The following is a 15,801-nucleotide window of genomic DNA, read 5'->3' as shown; positions in this document are numbered from 1 at the left end:
AGTACCCTTTGCACTAACATCATTAATGAGGTGGTCCTCCCCCCCCCCCGCCCCCACCGAAATTATTTCGATCGGGCTACAGTGACGGACGTCGGGGAAATTTTCAGATTTGTCAGGAATAGTAACGAACTTCTAACATGTCATCACGGTACAGGATTCACCAATTCTGCCGAGAAGATTGATGGTCATCTCAAAATTCCAACGTTTTATCTCATGTTTGACGTTTTATCTCAACATTTTGATGTTTTATCTCAAAATTTCGACGTTCATGTTATATCAATATTTCGGCTTCATGATCTCGAAACGTTGATGTAGGGTACTATATCAGAACTTGAATATAAATGATATATTCAAACCCCTCTATTTATTTCTATGGATATATAACATTATATATATTATGGATTTTGAGGGTGAAGATGGATGTTATAAATGTCAATTTGTTTATAGTGTGCTGTCAGTATCCATGACGCTTGACCTTCCACTGCGCGCGCGCGATAATATGATGCATAATTGTGCCTGCTTACCAACAATGTACAATGCAGTATGAGATGTTGAACAACTTATGCATATCAACGCCTGCCGCAGAGCGTCATAATGCGGCACGCGACTCACCAAAAGGACAAGAGAGCGAACACACCATTAGCTCGAAGTTTTTTCAACCCTAGAACGACCGCAACACAAGATACGGTTATATATAGCCTTGCAACACACTCTTGTTGTGATACGATTACTTTTTTTCCTTCATTTATTTTTGTACTTGTTTACTCAGGTGTTGTCTGTTTTGCAATAGTAAAGATATAGCGCATCAGCGCTCGGATCCCGATAAATGGTGCAGCGCTATTACAAACCTGTACTCGAGCCAAAGATATACCGTAGGCCTATCGCATCGCGCCACGTACGAAGGCGTCAACGCGCAACAACAGATCCTTGGCTCGGCCTAATCCGCTGGCGCGCGCTTTAACGCTCGAGTCCACTATTTTGCGCAATTGAGTCTCGAATTGTTTGTAAAGTGCAGTGCAACCGTATTTCGTGTTGCAAGGCTATAAGTGCGTCGATTGATCCAGCCTTATAAAGAGCTATGTGATGTAACAGAGTGAGGTTTACGATAGCATAAAAATAATAAATGCGTGTCTGAACACTTCGTTTGCCACTTGCTTGCACGATGAGGGTGGGGATATAGTAATTCCTAATTCTCAAAATAAACCGTTCCTCGATCGTTCGATCGTCGTTGATGTGTCACTGTGGTGATGACGAAGTATATATATGGTAAGGGGTCTTGAAACAGAATAAACATGGATCACACGTATATAAGGTAAGCGTTATGCTGTAAATTTAGCAATGTATAGACCTATATGCCTATACATGAGTTCGGCAATGATTATGTAGGCTGCCTAAGTTCCACTAGTAGTGTATAGTGATGCTCAAGCAGAAATGTAAATGTCAGAAAGACGAAGTACTCTTAATCTTCCATGAAATTGATATCCTACTTTATTAATTCCTTTACTTCGTTAGAAAGCTATCAGTGATGAATACGCCTTTTACCATCGGCCCCTCCCCTGCCCACACACTACTATTACAAAATCAGTGCCGTGCGTCAGGGGGGGGGGGTGGCACGTCACACACATTCCGTGGGGAAAAATTGGTTCTGCCAGTGGATTTGTTAATTTTCATTCAGCTAGAGAAGAATTATACCACTATATATAGTACTGGTGTACACCCCCTATTCAGCCTTATACAATTCAGCCTTATACACAATCATTATTATTTAGTAGCACAACCTTGCGTTTAGAGCTAATTATAGACCTAGTTCATAGTCTAAATATGCCTCTGTATGGACCATTTGACGTTTATTTTCTGAGGGACGGGGGAGAGGAGGGAGTGGGGGAGGGGGGCGGGGAGGACCTCCTGTAACCGTATGATCGTAACGATGTTAGGCCTATATGTATTTACTTACTTAATCTAAAATAATTGACTTTCTCTTCGGTGACACAAAGAAACAAAACAGAAAACAGGCGAATCGTAACTTGACAAATTACTTATCCTGTCGAGAAGGGCAAAATTATTTGTTACAAACTAGCGGCTTTAATGAGAATCAGATACCCTGACAACGTGGTCACTGAAACTCGCCTGTCCATGGTAACATTGAAAACAATGTGAGCCTTTTTTAACTTTCGACAAAAGAGTTAGTCTTTCAGTCTAATAGACCATGAAACAATGACCAACAGCTCAAATGTCCGAACCATCCGTACGAAGGTATCCGGGGTCAGTATTGATACAGACTATAGGCTTATACAAACACGGCTACTTCTCTTTAGTATAAAGTGGCGGTTTAGTTACACTGAAATTTATCTCACCTGCGGATAACCTATATATACAACACGGTCAAGAACGAGCGAAGAATAAAGTTCGGACTATAAGCTACTATACCAACACATATATAGGCCTATACTGTACGTACATCTCTCGCGAGTTTTCGTAACCATTTTTTAGACACACAGGTAAAGTAGATTTGCAAACTTTGTCATATTACGTAAATGCTATAAGATTATTTCTTGTCAAAATATCAAATTATATTATTCTTTGTTTTAATAAAAAAACCAATGGTTAGATCATTTGAATGTTTTTTATCGCCGTTTTCTTTTTATATTAATTTTGAATTCGGAGACTATATATGTTGCCAACATGTATAATTTGCAAGATTATTAAAAAGCGTTGAATTCATCCTTTTGGAATTCACCGGATATCGGGTTCTGGCCGGATGACCTACAAAATAAAATATCAACATATGCCGGCGGAATTATCTCTTAGTTATAAGAAAGCTGTTAGTATAGTCATTTTGACTATACTGTAATACAATGAAGTGTTTTGTATAGTATAGTCAACTACTACAATTTAAAGTGGAAACACATGTTAAATAATTTCTTAAACAAACTTATAGGTATTCCTTACGTTTATCATTATTCTATAATATTTTCTTATATTAGGCATGCTTCTGATGTATGAACACTAAAGCTCGTTGTAGTAATCTTATTCTAGATATAATTTCGTTTTGCTACTTCCGAATCGCCTAAATCTCATTCCATATTCCAAAGCGTCTCTTGAATGCCTCATAATTTGTTATTCCTGTACTTTATAACATGTTACAAATGTCACAAAATGTCACAAAAAATGTCACAACATGTCACAAAAAGCCTCTCGTTGAGTATTGTTTCTATTTATCTGTATAATTTGTTGCTAAATAACAAATAGACACTTGTTGCTACGTATATAACAACAATAAGAAATCCTAAAAACTCTCTTTCACTATAAATATTAAGCATCTTTTCACAAGTTGTTGATGATAGAAGATAATATTTATCCCCAATTTAAGGTATACAAATAGGAAAGCACGACTCTGATTACAAAAATATTGTCTATTTCATAGAAAAGACAGATCTATTAGGAAAAAAGAGTCCAGGGTCTTCACTTAGACCCACGATCTTTATAGCAACTGGGAAAACCTCACCTAAGTTTTTCGAAGTTTATCCTTAATTAATTCTATATGTTTAATGATTTCACGGAAAAACCCGTATACGTAATGTGTAAGATTTGGTTAATTCCGGTTCCGGGCCGATGCCAAAAAAGGTTGGGGTGGGGGTGGAGAGGGGGGATGTATTTCCACACATATACACCGAAGGTTATTAGTAAGAAAACCTTACTTGTGTGACGCCATGGTTTGCTTTTAATTTTTCACTTTCTTGTTTTGACCTTGGATTAGATATAGGTTTCAACTACACACCTATGATGTAAGGATATGTAAAGTTAATAATATACACGTGAGTCTAGTATGTATATTCATACTAAGGTGCATAACAATTTTGAAGTAGGTAATTGTAATTTTAGTTTGAGGAAATGCACTTTGTAGGCTAGCTGTCATACCTGTTTGCTTCAAGCTGCAGCAAACCGTGACAGGTTCAGATGCTGTTGTCTCGAAAACAGTACGTATAGGAATTGAATACAAATTATATCACCTTCAGGATGCGTAGGATATGTCCCTGTTCCATATATCAATATGTTAATTATCTCCTGGACTATCAACTTTAATAACATCCACATGACCGTTGAGCATGGCATATATATAGATAATCCATCTGGAATCGATATTAAATTAATCCGCCCGAGTGGCAGAGTGCCAAAAGTGTGTAAAATCATCAGGGAAACAATATAAAGAGCATGAATGAAAATAAAGTACATTTGAGCAAATATTGGGTCAACATTGAAGCAATATTAGAACACTTTAAAGACATTCAAAGAACAGCGTATAGGATTTTTTTTGTTTTTTTTGGTAACCGGTTAATTAGTGAGGGCGGTATGGCGTTCACGTATATACGCACTCTGCGTGGGATTTGAGGCCATGTTAGGTTTGATGAGTTTAGCGTGTTAGTCCATGAGGAAACTACATAGAGCATGCATCGTCACCGTCATCGTTATTATCATCGTCATTGTCGTCACCATCATTATTATGATCCAACATTAGACTGTTAATTTGTTGTTTATTATTTCATTTTCTTTCAGTTGGACATGAGTTTCTGGTCCCCCTGCAAACAAAGAATTCGGCGTTTGATGGGCTCCGAGGGGGTCAAGCTTACCAATGGAAAGTTTATGGATAAATTAGCCTTGAAGGTTAAAGAGGAATATGAGGTAAATCCGTGTATTTCATCTTACAGCTGTAGACTATAATACATCTCGAGTGATAAATCATTCAACTGTATCCAATTTGTAAATAGCAAAAGGTGTGCCAGGCAATCAAATGATAGAATTTTATCTCGAAATTTGGACCAAAAAAAGTGGAAAATGTGAACGTCAAAGTAAAACTTTTGATGGAACACTGCATTTAGTACAGTTTCGAAAGAGTCGAATTGTTGAAATAAAATAGTACAAGTTTTCAATGTCCCAATGTGGTCTGGGCCAAAGTATCATCTACGAATTACAATTATTACAATTTCCTCCATAAAAAAATTAGGATGCATTTCGATATCAATACATTTGCATATATTATTAACTTCATATTTTGGCATTGTGCAACTATGACATCACACACGTGTTCGCTTTAGGTTAAATAATGGTAAAAACTATGACAATTTTCAACTATTAATATCTCGAGAACCGTCATGAAGGTATTGCATTCAAATTTCACCAGGATGCTAACAATATGTTTTCCTTTCATCAATAATTTGTTTAAATATTTCTCTGGACGATTCTTTTAATTATAATATAATTCAACAATCACATTAATCGTATGTAATAGAGGTCATTGTGAACTAAATCTGCATAAAATACAAGTTAGGATTATCTGGCTCCGGTTAGAAAATCTTAGAGCTAAAACGTCGTGTCATGAGGGCTGATGTTGGTTAAACCCGTGTACTTTCTCCTTGGTTTTGTTATCTCAATACATTACATGTATAGAGATATTGTTACAGTAAGTGGGACTCTCTCCTCTCTTAAAAATTTTTCAGCGTCTTCATATAAAGTTCTTTTTCTCTGGAATTTTCAGAGCAAGCATATACCATATAGGCCAACAAAAGTTACTATTTTTTATTCGAGAATTTTATCTCATTCTATGACTTTTTCACCGATTTATGTCCAAATCGGGCAAATTGGTCTGAAATACAGTTTAAACAACCCATTTTTGCACACGCTCCGAAACTTATGTTTTATGAAAGAGAATAGAATAGAATTGTCTGTCAACAGTGGTATCGTCTAAGATAGGGTCCTATGTATTATATATTTTATTAACATTTTAAACTTTCATTTGTTGTTTACAGGTAGGTATTAATAAGAATTTTACCAACTGTATATGACATTTTATTGCTTTTATTTGCTTTATTTGATGTTTAAATGATTTTTCTTTCTTAAAACAACACTGAGCTGCCGCCCCTACTTTTAGTAAAAAGGTCCGTTTTTGATGATTAAGCCCCGCCCCCAAGTCTGTTTTGTAGCAGATTGGCTATGACTCATGGCAGCTATTGTTAGATATACGAAAATGGCTACCCTCGCGACTAATTTTCTGTATTGTAGTTAGGTACGCCAGGTGTAGTGTATTGCATGCTAATTACATATACAAATTCTGTACTGCTGAATTCTACGTAGTGCATTTAATTTATATTAGGCCTTCGTTTTTGTAACATCCATTTAAGGATAGTACTGGTGTTCAGGTAGCTTTTCAGAGCAAGGGCCATGATAAGTTTGTTTGATTGCCCTTCATGTATTTTGTATAATTACGTATACACATTCTTGTATTTCTGAAGGCTACTTACTGTAGGCCTAGTGCATTTAAAAAATATATATATATAGGCCTAGGCCCCCTAGGTCTATTAGGCTTTCAGTGATAGCCACATTAGCATTGTACTGGTGTTCAGACAGCTTTTCCTAGGAAGGACCAGGGTAAGTTTGTTGATGGGTACGTATAAAAGAGGAGCCGGCCATAGCATCACAACTTTTATAAGACTATAAAAATTGTATAAGGTTATGTTTTATTTATAAGGATATAAGATGTATAAGGTTATAAGAAGTATGTTTAGCTTTCTTTTGAACCTGTAATGTTTGATATCAAATGTACAAAGAATTAAAATAAAATAACAAAATGGAGAGGAACTGAGGTGGCTATTAGGGGAGGAGGAGGCCACCCATCACTTGCATATAAAAACTTGTAATCTTCTTTTACATTATTTTTTCCAAGTCATAAATCCATGAAATCTTCATGTCAGAAAAATTGAGATGGAAAAACGTGGGTTGTTTTGATATCTAGAAGTGGACACAGTTTTGATGGTAGTCACCACTACAGTCTACAGTAACATACAGTAGGTCAATAGGCCTAGCTCTCAAGGCAGGCATCAAGAATATGGTCGAGTTGTTCTCCTCTTCTAATTTGGCCGTTGTCATTGACGTCAAACTATATGACCAAAAAGTCCAACAGAGACTGACCCAAGATGAAGGATACCACTTAAAAAACAAGTTCTTAAATATTCTATGACATTACTAAACCTTGCAACGTCGTTCTTTCGACTAACAGGCAATGAGCGCTAAAGGCAAGACTAGCAGGATAAAGTGTAACCTGCAGAGACTATTCGTGGCAAAGTAACAAAAATGCAAGTTATATATTTGTTGTACCATGATTGATATTGATAATTGTAGAGACAGAGCAAAGATTTGAAATTAGGAATCAAAATTAAAACTTCCAGTATTGAGATACTGCGTCATTGATGCTCTTGTTTTATACAATTTCAAGTTGATTCCAAACAGTATTGTTACTGCGCGCATGGTACCATTGACAGTGTGGTGTTAAGAACTTAGGATACAGCACCAACAAACACATCCCGGTTACACGAAATAAACATTGTAACGGAAGTGAAGCAACAAAATTCAAGTTGCTTAAATCTGTTGGTGTGATTAAACATACACTTTGCTATCTCCCAAACTGAAGCGGAATATTTCTTCCGCTGTTTAGTGATGTCGTTCATCAAGAAAACAAATTATCTGAATATAAAACCACTTATCTACAGAGGAAAGTAATATTTTTACCAAGAAAGTTGCATTTTTATGTAATTCTTAATATAGAGAACATTGACATCTCAACAAACATTTAAAATGTATCAAATATTAAAAGATAAATCAACAAGAATGTTATAGTAGAAAAGGGAAATATTTTAAATAATATCTGCCGTCTGAATGTAACATCACAGACTGCCTATTCTATGATCCACGCCTTGGAGTAATCGAGGGTGTACCCAGCCAAAATAGCTTCCATTCAAACAATCATATCTCGAGTTACAGGGACAAACATATAGATGGAGTTTGTATAAACTCACAGTGTGGAATATTCTCTTTTCTTTTAGATAAGTCTTACACTGTCTCATTATTCTTTCCAGTTTCTTTACTTTTACTCTTTCTTTAAATTTTTACATTTGTAAATTTATTGATTGATCTTATTTTGATACAGCACGACTTAGCGAAAAGAGAGGAAGAACTGGCTCTAGGTGAAATACGAAGAGAAAAGGAGCTGGTATTAAAGGGTATCTTAGACACCCCTTATCAACCCAGAAAACGACACCCTGTGACGAAACAGGTAATGACCGGTAACCAGCCCCGGAAGAGAAGCCAGACTAAACCGGCTTGCAAATCAGTACGCAAGAAAGGGCGAAACAGCGCAGACAAGGTTAGTAAAGTATCATTTTATAATCTGTTTCTTGAGGAATCCTTGATACCTGAGACCTTAAAGGCATTGAAGACTCGCCCAAACCGCGTGCCGCCCTTTGAACAAGTTAACTTTCCGTAGCTTGCAAGTGAAGTGGTTTTCTTTTCGCTACAAAATGCAGACAGTAATGAAACGTGATACCTTGTTATCTTTTATCTGCCGACCTGAGATGTCCATCGCTGCTATGTACACTGTGTTGTGGGCATTGACCGTTGCTGCATGTATTGACTGTACACTAGTGTCTAATTACCGACGGTAGCAAGCTGTGTGTACTTTCTGGGATCGATGGTGGTGTCTAACACTTCTGTTACACCTCATTCGAAACTAGGTCAGATTACCGGCATCAGACCTTTCTTTGTGCGCGAGTCTTCAATGCCTTTAAGAATATTTGCATAGCTGTCAATGTTCTCTGTGATTAGAACTTCACCAAAATGAAACGTTTTCTTTTTTGGTATAGATATGTTATAATTTTCCTCTGTGGATAAATGATTGATATATTATTAAGAAGATAAAAAAGACAATTTCAGCTGAATTTCATGATTACTTCATCCATTCTGCTGCCGTCAGATGTATTAATAAAATATCACAAAAATTCGTCGAAAGAAATTGGGGTTTTTAGCAAAAGGATCAGCAGATTTGCTGCAATTTTGCTAAGCAATCAACTTTTTAGCCACCAGAAAATCCTTTTAACCATGCCCACTTAACCAATTGTGTCAACGTGTTTGCGTTTATGCCGATTAACCTAATAATTGGACTCCATATTTCAATAAGTAAGTGAACCATCCATTTATTTTCCTTTTTTTTTGATAGCAACATGAGAATATGTTAATTTGTCGATGGTTAATATTGACGTGATCCAAGATGAACACACCTTGGTTATGATTCTTTGCGGCTGGTTATCATCTTGATAAATAATTAGTAATTACTTCATGTAATTAATCATCTCTCCAACAATCTAAACGGAGCACCGAAGAAGAAAAACAGGGCAAAAGATGACGTCAAATTGAGCCATCCACTTAGTTTCCTTTTTTGTTCAGCATCATGAAAGAAAAATGTAAATTTGTCGATAAATAATATTGACGGAGTTTTAGTGGTCCAAGATGAAACATCAAAATTAGTACTTGCTTCTTGTAATTAATCATCTCTAAAACAATCTAATGGAAGTACGGGAAGTGGAAAAACAAGGCAGGATTACGTAGAATCTAAAATGAGATGAAACTGTTAATCGGATAGCCCCCCCCCCCCCCGACGTGATGGATGTATAGGTGATCTTCTGGTGACAATGTAAAACTAATATTGAAGAGATATATATTCCAAACTGTTATAATAACTGAATTTCCATCTCAATAACTTGTTCCTAACTCAAGGTATATGGTTGATTTAAAGTATCATAATTTGACTGGCTTATGACCTTTCGTTACTTCATGAAAATGGATCACAGTGGTTGACATGTGTTGTCCTTCAATGGATGGTTTTGTTTTGCAGAAGCTTGATTAATTATCGTATTCTTGTTGATATTTATCAGTGGAATCTGATATCAGATTTCATGTTAGAAATGTTTACTAAACTGACATTTCTTTTTCTGTATAGTGTACTTGAAAAAAACCCATACGAATTGAAACTATACTTTAGATAGAAATAATGCTTTTCTCTTTGGATAAATCTTTGAGATATCTAAAACAGAAAAGAAAAGCAAAAGACATCTTTATTTCAATTGCTCCGATGAAATCATTTAGTCTAATGTTGCCAAATGCATTAAAAAAATATACCAAATTTACAAAAATCCGTACTTTCGCGGTACAAAATGCTGGGATATGAGATATATTGTTTTGACCTAAAATATGCAGAAATGAACAAACGTTTTGCTAAGCAATCAGCTTTGACCACAGGAAGATCTCTTTAGTTAAGGTATAAGCCATTCCTGGAACACCGAATATGTATCTATAGGGTTATACTTATTAATTGGCTTAAATTAACACCCTCCCAAGTAGGTACCTTAATATCGTATTCTAGTAGTAGACTTTTGCGATTATAAAAAAACATCAGTGCTCAGAAATATTCAATAAGGTAGCCCATTTTCCCCCTCCCCCCCCCTCTCTCCCTCTCCCTCCCATTCTCTTTCAAGTCGACCAGGACTGAGCAGTTTATATAGTTATCCTTTTAATTACTTAGTCTATTTAACCAAGTCCGTTGGATACAGTGTATCATACTGTTAGATATTACAATTAGGTCATGCATATTCATCCAATGAATAAATAGGCATGACCTTATTATCTCCTTTTCTGCGAAGAAATCCTATAAACACTTCACACCCTCTCACAATCAATTAATTTGACTTAATATTCGCCATAAGTCTCCTCGGTATCCACGAATTACAGTCAAGATGTTTTGGCTTTTATTCCTTAAGTTTTGTTATCAGGGTATCAATTGGATTATTTGTATGACTGTCTTGATTCGCTCTGTATATAACTACATGGTACTGAATTGCACAACCAAGATATCCCATGATTTTGTTGTCTAAATTTAGAATGCTTTAAGGAAAGTTCAAGTGCTTTTAATTGTATAATATTTCTTGGTTAGGGGCCGAGTAAGTCGCAGCAATCTTTTGAGGACGGAAATCTCCGAGGCCATGCATCACAGCTCCATAAGAGGACGTTTAATACGTCGACTTTTGGTGACGTGTTTCAAAGGCTGACGTCACAATGGACGGTTAGACCATCTCAAAAGGAGAGTCCCGTCTGTTACCAACGAACACCTTCTAAGGTAAGTTATCAACGTCATTGACACGTGACCATGAAATACGCAAGATATATATAGGAACGCCCTTCATGGACGTCCGCCAAAAAGGGGAAAGGCGACGGGAATGGGCAAGCAAACATCAAGTTGTCAATAGCCAGTTAAAACGTCAAAAGAATTAATCAGTTGGCCCTAAAAAAATGAACCGGTTAACCCCATTTTCAAAGAGGTATTTTCCTACTTTGGATTTGCAGGAGTTGTTACTCAGAAATTTCTTTGGAATTTATCTCATTAATCTCGCATATCTATGGCTTTATTCGCTAGATTGTGTTGAAATCGAGGAATAATTAAAACTAGAATTTGGGCTTAAAACCTTCTCTTTCATCATCCAGCCTGATTTTTCTTTTTCTACCGAAGATTTTAAAAAATACTCGGTAGAAATCAATCATAAATAAAAGGGTTTGGAATTTAAGCAAATTCCCTCCCTCCCTTTTTTTTTTTTTGCTTTCTGAATGAATCCACCTCAAATATATCCAAGTATAATATAATGCGTCAATTATCATGAATTTCTCATTAATTATTCTCCTTGTTTTGTCTTCTCCTTTTTCTCTTTTCTTGATTTATCATTTTTTTTCCAGTCATTGGATGGTAATATCGCAAACAGCAAGTCGGATCACTCAAGTAATGACAGAAAACGGCGAAAAAACTCAAAACGAAGAAAGAGAGGGAGGAGAAGCAGTAAGAATAACAAATTAACGAGAAAGCTATTTCGAGTTCGATCAATCGGGCCAACAAACCTCGTTAGCGATGATGCTGAGGATAATCATATTGTTGACCAATCTGAGCAAACATTGATCAAGCAACTGAAAGAGGATTTATTTATTTAAATGTGCCCGGACGTGTTTGCTTTTGGCGACAGAGAGACAGGGAGAGAGAAAGAGATAGATTGAACTTGCACATCCACGTAATATACTAAGTATATAGTCACCGTGTTCAAATATAAAAGATTTGTACATAAACATGTTTCTGTCATGGGGGTGAATTCATTGGTGTCTTGAATAAATCAGACTTATAGCGTAAGTTGTGTTATAATGTAACTGTTCTGGATTTAAACTTAAGCCGCAGAGATTAGAATCGGTTACCAAATCCGCCATAGGCGGTCAAGAAGAATCGACAGGTTTAAAGAGGAAGGTGCAGGGATGGTGTGGGGAGGTGGGTCTGAGAGCTGGCTAAAAATCTTTGTAACTCAACGCTTAATTGGTAACAGACCAGATCATACAACCTCAAGCGAAACATAAAGTCCGATGTTGATAAAAAGTTACTAATGAATAAACAAAAGAATAAAACAGGATACCGTTTTTTCGACAAATTAATAATATTTCTAAATACTATATTTATAACAAAATAATTTATAAATACACCAAGAAACACGCCCTGTATGGAGAGACTTAAGGAATGTTAAACGACACTTATGCCTATATAGAGTGAGACGTCACTCATACAGCGTGGCTTTATCTATATTGAAACGTCACATAGTGAATGTCCATTATAGAGTGGGACGTCACTTGTAAAGTGTAAACCAGTGGCGTGCGCAAGGGGAGGGGAGATGCCCTCCCTTCCCATCCCTCTTCCATATCCAGTAGGTGGAAAACGTTCAGTCAGGGATTTTCTGTTACATATATAGGCTATAGGTATTAAAACAACCTTGCACCATTTGACATCTTAACTTTGACATTTCTATGAGTGAGGACCCCAGACATCCCTGCATAGGAGCCGCACCCCAAAGTCACCCCAAAGTCATATCCCTTATTCGTAATTTCTTTTGATGTACATAATGTGAATTATGACGTATTGATAACACTGGATCTATAAAAAGTGACCCTTTGTAACACCTCTAAATAACACCTCCCTGGTCAAACGTCACTTAAAGTATTGGTTCAGTTGTCATACATGTTTATGTTATATGAAAGAGGACAATAAAAGAAACACAATGGTGAAAAAAACTGTTCAAATATCTTTTTCGGTTAAAGAGATATTCAAGGGTAAAGTTTTATCAGATTATGTAAAAACTGCTGAAATCTGACTAGCTGTGATGTCACATCCTCACATTCATGAAAAGTCTTTGTTTTTTCTCTAACTATTTTGTGAGATTTCATGACTTTCAACTTTGAGATTAAACATCTGAAGAATTTTTGATTATATTATTTTCAAATGTGTTAAAAAATGTAAATAATTTTTAAAGAAATATATTCACAAATGTTAAGGAAGTGAGGATGCGACATAACACCCTCACAGTAAGTCTTTCTACACCAGTCGTTTTCAAAGATATTTTGATATCTTCAAAGTGTCATATCTCCTTAGCAGAGCATGCTATCATGATAGTTCTTCACTGTTCTTTTTGTCTTTTTGTGCTCTTTCATACAAAATAGACATGTCAAACACCTAAACCAATCCTTTAAAGAGTGAAACGTCACTTAGATTGTGTGGCGTCACTGATACGTCTAATTTTATGCATTAAAACGTAACTTATATTAAGTGAAACGTCACTGATAGAGCAAAAAGGGCTTTTGACTGAAATTAAATTGTCAGTAATATATAGTGAAACGTCATTTATTATGTCAAAGGTCACCGATAGATTGTTTACAATTCACAATCTCACCAATACTGTTTTGCGCATTTAAAAATTCACCTACAATTCCCAGGTTTCCGTATTTATTTACAAAGCACAGATAAGAAGGTTATATGAGGAAAATATAGCCAGAGAAAAAAAAAGGACTAAATAAAAGAAGCAAAAAGTGAATTAACTTAACAAACTGTAATATTTGAAAAAAATAACTTAAAAGCTTCGGAATTAGCTGACAGCCAAATTCTCATAATTCATTTTCTTTAAATTAAGCGAGGTTTCATGGTCACACTAAACTTGCGCTGAACCCATTATGATTATTACTGTATAACTTATCGCGCATATCCTATCTTTTTCATATGATGCTTATACAGAAATAGTGACTATAGCTGTTTGAAAACGTTAACCTTAAATTTATGCAAATATAATTTTATTGCGTTCTTTCCTTTGTAATTCTGTTGTTGTATGCCATTGTTTTTCCAATTCCTATTTTTCTTTCGTCCTTTTCTTATCATTATTATTATTATTAGAATTATTATTTATTGTATTGTACTTTGTATTATACATAGCTTTCTATAAATATGATGATGAATTGACGTTGTTGTGGAAGTAAGAAGGCATTAAAAGCTTTTTACTTTGCTCCATTTTTAATTAGGGCTGTAGCCTTTACCTGTTTAATCATCACATGTTAATCTTCACCATATATCGTCATCTGTCTTATTTAGTAGTCGTTTCTTTTTCTTCTTCTTCTTCTTATTATTATTCTTTCTCAATCTTTCTTTTCTTCGTTTGATTATGCAATTAGGTATGTGAGCCGTAGAGCTCATTTTGACGTAACGTGTGAAAGACTATAGAAATCCGTTGCCTGTTAACGTATCATGATCTTCTAACTAAAAAAAAAGCAAACAAAAAGTGAACTAAAACGATAGAACGTTTACAGTTTTCTCTTAACATAAATACGTTTATTGAATATTTAGGCAAAACTTTAAAGTACTACATTTGTCATAGAATTTTGTTTTAAATTTTTGAGCTAGGTTTGTTTCCCAATTTCCGCACATACACACACACCCACACACACATGTTTGTGTTTCATTCAGACCGAGGACCCCATTGTGTTTTCCATTGTTCAAATCCACGTACCCTAAACTTAACAATACCCCATACAATAGAATTCTTCCGAGGACGTGGTGATTCTTTAGAAATCACAACCGAGGACCTGAAATTCTTTTGTTCAAGTCCTCGGTCGGATAGAAAAACAAACGCACACGCACATTTGAAATAAAGTAGTATACGCTATGCAGTTGTCTGTTAGATTATATTTGACAAATAAATGAAAATTAATTTAAAGGAAACTTCTCTTCGGTAATGAGAACTATATAGCTTATATATCAATTGCATCGAAAACAATCAATAAGTTATATAGGATGTAGTGTGTTGTATTGTAAACGATTATAAAAAACAATCAATTTTTTTGCCGATGAAATTTATTATATAACACATAGATGAATTAAATCTACTTATTTACTTTGGATATAACTGTTCCCTTTTTATTTCGTGAGGAAACAAATAACGTTGTGACTAGCTCACTCTTCTCCAAACTAACAAAATTTTCCCTATTTTGAGACAACCTAATTTGCATATACGCATATAAAATAACTTCCCACATAAACTGTTTACTAAATCTGTTTGATTAACATGAGAATAAAAAGAACAAAAAATATGCCAGAAATTGAAATAGGCTAAGTATATCAAGAAATAGAAATCAATGTGAAACAAACAAAATTCGAGGCTGTTTATCTCTTCTTTGAACACGCAAATCTATAAGCGATTTGTTTTGATTACGTCACAAAGCCACTGTATATTGACCCGATTGACTCCACCCTTTTGTTTTAATTCTTAAGAGAGCAAACTCATGGATATTCAAAGAATAAACTTTCTCCCTATAAATATAGCCTTCTACCTAGGACAACAGATCACTTAGCGCCGGTACATTGAACTTAAGCTTGCGAATTCGTTCGGTTATCGTCAACTGTAATTTTGATGCTGAGAAAGGAGAACGAATTCAAGTGTTTTAACTTTTCAGGAGATAGAAAGATAGAGAGAGAAAGAGCAAAGCAAACAGGAACGACACAACTTGAGAAGGAACCGCAACTCACAAGATATTTCGGGGTAAGTGCTTTTTTGTTTTGTCTTTTCTACTTTGCAAAAC

At 35.5% G+C, this 15,801-nt stretch overlaps 1 protein-coding gene across 2 annotated transcripts; it reads left to right on the top strand.

Annotated features, from left to right (window-relative positions):
• Positions 1–1,065: 1,065 nt before the first annotated feature.
• Positions 1,066–11,986, top strand: LOC139963959 (uncharacterized). 2 transcript variants are annotated; one of them, XM_071965219.1, is made up of 5 exons: positions 1,066–1,266; positions 4,555–4,680; positions 7,979–8,194; positions 10,814–10,996; positions 11,608–11,986. In XM_071965219.1, exons 1-5 carry the CDS (start codon positions 1,264–1,266, stop codon positions 11,854–11,856), a joined length of 777 nt encoding a protein of 258 aa, XP_071821320.1. In that variant the 5' UTR covers positions 1,066–1,263; the 3' UTR covers positions 11,857–11,986. The 2 variants fall into 2 exon arrangements, with proteins under 2 accessions (XP_071821320.1, XP_071821322.1); XM_071965221.1 differs by having other exon boundaries at positions 1,073–1,312.
• Positions 11,987–15,801: the final 3,815 nt, after the last annotated feature.

This window comes from Apostichopus japonicus, chromosome 22, assembly GCF_037975245.1.
Source record: "Apostichopus japonicus isolate 1M-3 chromosome 22, ASM3797524v1, whole genome shotgun sequence".
In the NCBI taxonomy this organism is placed as follows: Eukaryota; Metazoa; Echinodermata; class Holothuroidea; order Aspidochirotida; family Stichopodidae; genus Apostichopus; species Apostichopus japonicus.
The sequence above is the reverse complement of the archived record's forward strand: the minus strand, read 5'-3'. Positions and strand labels throughout refer to the sequence as shown.